The sequence below is a fragment of the Barbus barbus genome, assembly GCF_936440315.1.
Source record: "Barbus barbus genome assembly, chromosome: 2".
NCBI classification, from domain to species: Eukaryota; Metazoa; Chordata; class Actinopteri; order Cypriniformes; family Cyprinidae; genus Barbus; species Barbus barbus.
The window spans coordinates 44,464,088-44,473,468 of record NC_136730.1 but is presented as its reverse complement, the minus strand read 5'-3'; the positions used below and the strand labels follow the sequence as shown (position 1 = coordinate 44,473,468).

At 38.9% G+C, this 9,381-nt stretch overlaps 1 protein-coding gene across 1 annotated transcript in view; it reads right to left on the bottom strand.

Annotated features, from left to right (window-relative positions):
- Positions 1–2,384: 2,384 nt before the first annotated feature.
- Positions 2,385–9,381, bottom strand: part of LOC306881696 (adhesion G protein-coupled receptor L3-like) — a gene marked incomplete at its 5' end in the record, with an annotated part of 194,108 nt that continues 187,111 nt past the window's right edge. The window contains 3 exons of the mRNA XM_079435914.1: positions 2,385–4,557; positions 5,518–5,535; positions 8,196–8,324. Coding sequence (XP_079292040.1) covers positions 3,719–4,557; positions 5,518–5,535; positions 8,196–8,324 — 986 coding nt within the window. The 3' untranslated portion in view covers positions 2,385–3,718. The remainder of the gene's footprint in view (positions 4,558–5,517; positions 5,536–8,195; positions 8,325–9,381) is intronic.

Here is a 9,381-nt window from a genome sequence, read left to right as displayed (position 1 = left end):
ACACGAGATCAGCCAGAGCTCATCTCAACAAACTGTTATATATCAACAAACTGTTTTAACCCTCAATGCATTTGGGTCAGTTTTGATCCTGAAGAAATGCAATAAAATTTCTATTAAAAAAAAAAACGTTTTTAAGTAACAATTAAATAGTTTCTAGGAAGGGAACAAAACTTTACAAATGAGTTAAGATCTTCAATATACACATTTATTTTTCTGATTATTTAGAAGTAGTTTATGTAGATATATAGTGATTTAATAAAATGATGAACGTTTCATGTTCATGCCGGGTATGTATGGAGTACCATTTGGTGTCAAAATACCTTTATTAATTTTATATTAAGTAACATAAGTGTCAAAAACATCTCTAAAATATATTTAGCCTCACACACTTTTGAGACCGAGTTTGATGTAGATGCCTGTTAACTATAAAACTGATCACTTTTTTCATCTGAAAGTGAATTTATTTAGTTTGAAAACTTTTCAGAGTAATAATTATGTTGTTTCGATGTAGTTTTGTTAGAATTAAATATGTAGCTCTCCTAAGTTTGGACTGTTTTTGAGCAATCATAAGTTATAAAGTCCATTTAAATGACGTCAATTAATTCCAGTGGGTTTAATACTGGTATGTTCTCAGAAATATTATATACTGAGATATTCAAATATAAGTTTAAATATAATAGTTTTTGTGTGTACTGTATGTGTGGTTCATGTGTAATTTTAAATTTCAGATAATTTCTCCATTTTTTTAATTAATAAAAAAGGCTAAATTTAGTAAACTTTATTCTTTTTTTAACATTTCATATTTTTGACAGTAGTTCAGACTGATCAGGTAATATTTAGTTATGACTATTATTTTTTCAGTTGTCTTGTCAAAACAAACCTGGAAGGTGAAAATAGTGTATTTTAAATGCACTATGCGGGTTAAAGAAATTTCTTCTAATAATTCAGAAACACTGATGAAATAAAAAAAATTTCAAGCAACATTTACCTTTTGTGTTTCAAAATGGTAACATTTTTTATTTATGTATTGTATAAATTAGGGTGAATAACTGATAACAGAATTTATTTTGGATGAATTATTCCTTTAAAAGTGTCTAACAGACTATTTTATGCAGTGGTTGTGCTGCTTCTTCTCAACTAACCCTTCAAACACGAAGACTTCAGCATAGAAGTGCCACAAGCACCAATCGAATGTCCCTGAAAGATGTTTTAATGTTTCATTGTACCTCAAGTATTTCAAGTATTCATCTATAACTCAATAAAAGTAATTTCAAAAGATGTTCCTCATTGTTCCGTATAGAGCTGAAAAAGAATTCTGTATCCATGGCAACTTGTCGTCCTGGTTCCCAGAATCTTTTAATTGCCTTAAAGAGCCCTGGATTTCAAACCATGTTTCCGCTTTTTGCTTATCCGACAAAACTGATTTGAAATTTAAACACTGTCTTCATGAAGGAGAATAAATCTTATTTAGCAGCCAGGCAGACTGACAGGCATTAGAAGTTTACTGGCGTACAGTTTATAGACTCCATACACACACACACACACACTTTAATGGCAGAATGTTTGTTATACATTGTGACATTACAGAATTAGCTCTTTGTCATTGTTATTTTACTTACCATTTCTTTACTCATTTTTCCTCAAGAGTGTATATGTTAAAAAATGCAATATTTTCTGTATTATGGGCTTGTCCCATACACAGACTTTATAACTTCAACTCTATAAAAAGTGTGTAACCTCAGGATATCATGTGTTTTCATAAAATGTTTCTACTTCTATTTGTATTTGTGTGTGTGTCCAATAATACTGCTGTTATGCAGTCACACCGAGCATTTAAGTGAGTTTTACATACAATTGAAGAGTGACAAGAGACCACAGAATTCATTAATTTGACTATTTTTACATGACATTTGGCTAACCAGCTGCCCTGATATTTTAGTTCAGCATTTATAGAAAGTTAGTATGCTTGTACAACTCCACTGAATTAATTGCTTTTGCTTGTAATATTCTCAGTTGCACTTGAATACATGCAAATGGTGATCTGAAAGTGGCTTTATTAGCATTCATTACCAAATTAAGTAATATTGGAGAATTCAATTCTGAAGCAATCAATCTTCAATTTTATTCTAAATTAAATGTTAATTTGATGGTTTATTTTCTCTATAAAGTGAAAAATGTCATTACCAGCACACAGAGTATCACACATTATACAAAAATCCACCTGAAAGTTGATCAAAACCACAATCAAATCTTTATTATATCACTCTTTATTACTTATATCTTTTTTTTACCATATATGTAACAGTTCATTCGTCAAAAGAACCCCTAATTAACAAAATGTGTCGTGTTGCAGAAAACGTACACAGCCAGCATCTCTCGGCTTCACTCTGTCAGTCATTTATTTGTTGGCAAACAAGTTTCACTGTTACAACAAATATTAGTGAGAGGTCATTCAACCACAGGAGAAAAAAAGGAAAAAAGAATAAATAAAATCATATTTGTAATGATAAAAAAAAATGCCACATTCATTTTACCCCCAGACATTTTTTGCTGAATAGTTTGTACTTTCTCCCTCAGTGAAATAAATAACCATTCATTCTCCACCAGAAAAAAAAATAAAAATAATAATAAAAGAAAAAAGACGGTATGCTGGATCTCTGCAGCTAAATCACACAAGTGAACCTCTGTCTGAATGAAAACGACCTCCGTTGATCATATACCGCGATACTTCTCATATCTCTTCTCCAAAATGGCAACATATTTTCAATGTTGGGCTTCCTTTCTTCATTCATCTACAAACTGGTGTCTATAAATCAAAGAGAATGAGGAACAATAGGAATTATTTTTTGTCTATCCTGTCATTTTTGTTCAACTTGCCATTATTCATACTGAAATGAAGACGTGAATGTAAAAGATATAATTTAAAAAAAGAGCGAGGGATCAAAACCTGTCGTTGAGGACGAGACCATCGGGAGAGAAAGGAAATGATCTGAAATCACCATGGTTACAGAAGCGGAGGGCGTAGGAACAGAATAAGCACTATCCTGTGTAACACTAGTGTCTGTACATTTACATAGAAATATTGTAGAATTCTCTGGTATTAGTTCTTCCCCCGCTTCTCGATATTTGTTATTAATACAGCAAAGAACAGAAATGACACTGGAGAGCGCGTGGAGAAGACGCCTTTCTTCGTATTGTTCTCCATCACAGCAAAATGTGCTGCTTTTCACCACGTGAGAAGAAAAATATTTAAAAAGCAAATATGGATACAGAAGATATTAAAATAGTTTTCGAGTCACAGACTTGATTGGTGTTGACTAGACGCACTGAGCTACTAACAATGTTTTTTGGCAGTTATTTGTATTCCTTCGGGGTCATAGTGAGTAAAAAACCCTCGAAATCTCACACTCCCCCACAAGCTTATAAAGCAAATCCATTTTCTGGTCCGTTTTCCCTTGAAATAGAAGTGCACGACCAATATAATCCAAAGAATGTCAGGTTTCATTCCTCAACAAGCAAGAGTACCCATAATCCTCTCCTGAACGGAATACAAAATCGCCCCCCCCCAAGGTTTGTTGTTGCAGTTCATTTCTCTGCGGACACGAAAAAGCAAAAGTGAACAACTGTGGATGACAGAACGGTACGGAAACGTAGAAGAGCCAGCGGATGTCAAGATGTCATGGGTTACGGGCATGAATGCGACGGGGTTTGGCGCCCTCTATAGGCTGGTGACCATGTGTGCGGTTTCCTGCGGCGTTTCTTCGGGCGAAAGCTCATCTTTGGGCGGGACGATAAAGCCGTCACTGCTGCCGCGACCCAGCTGGTAGTAGCTGTGCAGCTGGTGCAGATGGTTGCGTGAGCCCAAGTTGGGCATGCTCTTATAATACACGTCGTCCAGCTCGCCGCTTCTGGGGAGAGTGTGCGTGTCACCGCTGCGGGGCAGCGAATGCGTGTCGGAGCGCTCGGGGTCAGGCAGCGTAGGCATGCTGGTGTAGAGCGAGTCTCTCTGCGGGGACGGAGTCTCTTCCGTTTGCTCCTCTGTAAGCAAAGGGAAGAAACTCTCGCTGTTTTCTTGCGGAAGGCGCCGTCGCGATGAAGAGGCCGAGCTGAAGGTGGAGGGAAGAGGCTGGATGTGGCGTGGCGGCGGAAGCAAGGGTGCGTTGGACTCCTCCCTGATCAGCTCCAGCCCCAGACTGTCCTCGTGCGGGAAAGATGCAGAGTCATCCAGGCCCAATGCGAGATTGACGGGCAGCATGGGCGAGTCCTTCACCCCGCCTCCGTTGCTGACTTCGTTAACCAGCTTGTTCATGAGGTTGCGTCCATGCTCGGCCGTGCGGTCGTGGTTGTTCAGGTAGGTGGGCAGGTAATTGGAGGTGAGCTCTTTCAGGATCCGTTTCTCCAGCGTGGTCTCTTTGTGTACGTTGTACGTGCGGTCGATGATTTGCACGCAGTCGCTCATGTAATCAGCGCTGGCCAAGCTGTAGCTGTTGCCGTGGTTACCATTCAGTGGTAGAGTATCCATGGCACTTGTATCCCGAGCATTGTTCAGGATTCCCTCTGCAAGACGGAGAGTCAGAGAGAAGAGTAATTAAAATCACTTGCGCCTGGCGCATCTGTAAGACCGACATGCAAAACGGCTCACTGAAACAAGCCGAAAAACCTTGAAACCGTTCGTCCCCGAGTACTATTTTGGGTATTGATCAGATTCGTCAGGGGTTCAAGGCTGATGTGAGGTTTAAAACTCATTCCAGAATTCACTGAAACGTGCCAGCTAAACCTGCGATAATGGACTTACCTGTCAAGCTCATCTTTAGACTATAAATTTGCAACCTCGATTGTTCTCATCTCACATATAAAATAACACACAAATCACTCTGCAAAGCCAGCAAACACAACAGAAACACAATGCATGAACACAAACACGCAACAATACATGACAGCTAATGCACGTAAAAGCTTTCGACAAACCAAATCATGCTGGCCTTTATATAACACTAATTATATCATTAGGTACAGAGAGAGCAGCTTCTCTGCCTATAGATTTCTCTAAGTTAATTAAATTTTGCATATCAGCGTCTTGATGTTAAATTCTTCATGAAAAGAAGTGTGCAAGCGTGGGCTATTAACACACTCCCACACTCGTATAACAAATGGTGGGAGCACTTTCTTGTTTACCATTTTTTAGCAGCATCATTTGGGCATAAACAAATAAATAGCATTTGTTTTACCTATCAATGGCTTAGACAAAATATGCAAATTTTAATTAGGGGAAAAAGACCAGGGTGGCAAAACACTGAATTGTCCACTCAGCTTCTATTTTAACAAAAGCATCACTTTGCGCTGAAGAAGAGATGAGAAAATTAGGTTTTCATTTTAATGAGGTTGAGAGTGCTCTCTGATTAGAATATTGACTAAAACATCTCTTAGCAGAATGGCGTTTACTATAGTTTTACGGAAAGAGTAATAACGTTAAGGGAAATTACATTTGGTAAGCAATGTTTAGTTTGACTCCCATACTTGTCTCTCTGTAGGGCTCTTAAAGGACAGCATGGAAAAGGAAAGAGAAAAAGGTACAGGTAAGCATTCACAGTGACCGCTCAAATAGAACATGCACACAGATTAATGAAGCGCAGGTAAACGGCTACGCTCAACCTCCTCGTTCCACCTCTCAAATACAGACACACAAGCCCATGTCCCCTTGCAAATCCCAGGATGCACATGTAAATGCCATAAAATTGTGCTTTAAAGTCCCCTGAATGTCTGGAGGGCGCAGAATTGGCTTCTGTTTCCATTAGTGACGCGCTCCGCTCTGAACACGGTTCCACGGTTAGACTTGTATTCGGTAAGAGAGTTATTGATCGGGCTAAAGAGGAACATTAAAAGTGGCCTGGGATCTATTCGTAATTTCGGGGCTTTTATTGATATTAGATTTCAAGGTCGCTACAATATTGTCAACGTAGATGAAGAGGTTGTTATCCAGCGCTCCCCCTCCCCACTGACATTGTCCAGAAACGTGTCTGTCTCTCTGTCTCAAGAGCCTTCTGAATTCTTTCAGATCTATGCGTTAGTGGAGGTGGCAGTAACAGGTGGTGACGGGGAGAAAGCAGATCACCAGTGCAACAGACAGACAGGGCGAGACGGCGTGAGACAGCTGCATGCAGAGATGCGTTACTGCTAATAGGAGAAGCCAGGCCTCCTGCGGGCATCTCAGCGTGAGAGCGTGGTAGATTCATGTTCTAAAAGAATGCGATAGGCGAATGAAATATTGCTTTGAAAAAACAGACCTTTTTTCCAAGCAGCTCTGAAAAAGCATGCTCTGTTGAGGCACATCAGTGCTGTGACATGCCACAAAAAACTTCTAGCATCTGTCCAAACCCTTCTGCATGAGACACATGAGAGTGACATGTCTTCATAAGAGTGGAAGTATAACGAGTGCATGCATAGTGCATGTAAGTGTCATTATACCATGCTCGTCCTGAAATGCCAGGCAATAATGCATGTATAAAATCTGCAGTCGCATTTCTATTATGCCATGGCCCCTGCATGCATTGCAGCATGAGCGCATGGTAGATTTCAGGTCTAAACACTTAAGTCTTTGTGAAGTCTTACTGAGTGTTTTTGCATGCAAGGAGAAAATTTATTGTGTTTAGTTGCATCAGTGCTGTGACACACCATAGAAATACCTAGTGCCTACAGACCAGACAATTTGGTACTGTGATTCAAGTTGCAGTCACATTTCTGTTTAGTTAAAAAGCATTGTCATACCATGCTCCTCCTGAAATGCCAGGCATTAATGCATGTATAAAGTCTGCAGTCGCATTTGTTATCACATGCTGGTCCTGAAATGCCATGGCCAAAATTGCAGCATAAGGGCATGGTAGATTTCTGGTCTGAAGGAGCACTCAAGATGTGTAAAGTCTTGTTTTTGCATGAAAGGAATGCATTTATTGCTTTCAGCTGCACCAATGCTTTGGCATGCCACAAAATCTGTGTAGCGTCGCTGTCCAAACCCTAATGCACGAGGCACATTAGACTGGTATGTCTTCAGTCCAGTGTGGACAGTTTTGTCTTGTGATTAAGCACTAATGCATGCACAAAATTGCAGTTGCATTTCTCTCTAGATGAAAAAAAAATGTTATCCCTTGCTTGTCCTGAAATTGTCCTGCAGCATGAGTACATGGTAGATTCCTGGCCAAAAGTCTGAGTCTGAGTGTTTGCATACAGGGAATGCATTCATCGTTTGCAGCTCCATCAGTGCTGCAACATACCACAAAAACTGTCTAACATTGCCGTCCAAACCCTTGTGCATGAGACACATTAGATTGAAATGTCTTCAGAAGAGTGGACTATTTAATCATATCATTTAGCACTAATGCATGTATAAAGTTTGCAGTTGCACTTGCAGTTGCAGAGTGCATGGTAGATGTCTGGCCTGAAGGAACACTCTAGATGTGTGATGTCTGAGTATTTGCATGCCAGGAACACATTCAGCTGCATGAATGCTGTGACATGCCACAAAAACTGTGTAGCATCGCTGTTGCATTAGACTGGCATTATCTTCAGAAGCGTAGACTATTGTGTGTTATGTTTCGGCACTAATCCATTTGTCTGCAGTCGCATTTCTGGCTAGATGAAAATGTCCCTATCCCATGCTTGTACCAGGTCTCTTGAGGTCATTGCAGCAGATTTTTGGTCTGCAGATGTATTGTAATGAAATCTTACTGAGTGCATCGCATGCAAGAGGCACGTTAATTGTTTTGAGTTGCATCAAGTTTAGTGTGACTGTCCAAACCCATCTGCACCAGACACATTAGTGTGACGTGTCTTCAGAGTAGCGGGTGATTTGTTTTTACTCTGCAATTAAGCTCTAATACATATAAAGATTGAGTGGCATTTCTGTCATGCCGCTAAATGTAGCCATCAGTTATTATAATTATTTCAGCTCTATGAACTAATTTTTCATTGGGAATTATGTGTTTGTTTGGACCAGACTGTACCAGACAAAAGACAAAGATGACCGCAGACACGTTCAGCTTGAAGCCACATAGCGGAGCCCTTTTCCCCAACTCACACACACACACAGACACACACACACACACACGCACACACACACACACACACACACACAAACACACACACACACACACACACAGTTAGTGCACTGGAAGTCAAAGCAACGGAAGAATGCAGCACACCTTGAGTGTTGTACATGCTGAGGGAGGGGTTGTTATAGACGGCTGATTCGCCCAGTAAGGTGTTATAGGGGTTGTTAGAGGCGTGAGCGCGCAGCAGAGTGTTTGGGATGAGGTGATTGGCCATGGCACCTGATACAGCCGCACAGATGGAGAGAAGAACACACAGAGAAGATCAAACAAATGCAGCAGCAATGTTAGCATTGTTATCATACAGCCGTCTCATCAGCAGCCACAAAAAAAAAAAAACAAGAGCATTCAACCAATGTTAGCATTCTTATCTCATCAGAGACTCTGACGGTTTATGTCAGTGTTGCAGTGCATTTTGGAAGAACATTATCTCTTTTTCAAAGGCCAACAATATTGATTACTCATTTTGCACCTACAGCATATCATTTTCCCCCAATCAAATGCTTTCTAGAATGTATGCAAGCCCATGTCCACTAAATAAAAAAGAAAATAATGCTGTATTAAATCATAATATGGCATAAATCACAATGATGAGATACTAAGTCATGATGAGATAAAAGTAAATTATCATTTGTATAATTGTAATAAAAAAGTAATAAAGCTCATACTTTTGACTTCTTAATTTAGACTTTATCTCATAAGTATTACTTTTCATAATTCACTTTTGATTTTTATGTAATAATTTCTATTTTCTGCCATAATCTCTTGAAGGTGTTTTAATCACATAATGACTTATCTCATACATTTGAATTCTCATAGTTTAGACTATCTCATAATCTGGACTTGGTCAATTTAGCTTTTTACGTAATAACTGACCTTTTATCTCATACTTTATATGTTCTGTCATAATCTTATAACTCTTTTTTTATTGCATAATTATAACGTATCTCATAATTTCAACCTTTTGTCATAATATTAAGTTAATCTCTTAATTATGTTTTATCTCATAATTTTGACTTGTCAATTTAGTCTTTATGTAATAACTGAGTTTATCTCACAATTTCTATGTTCTGTCAGTCTCATAATCACATAATTATGATTATCTCATACTCATTTCATAATAATGATTTATCAAAGCATTTGTTTTGTGTGGCTTAAAACGGCTTCCAAATGAGAATCTTCCTCCTCCTAATCACCAACTGTACATCTGACTAGCGATAGCATGAAGCAAATCATGTTTCACATCTGTGATGTAAACAAAAGGCTAGTGGTTAATTAA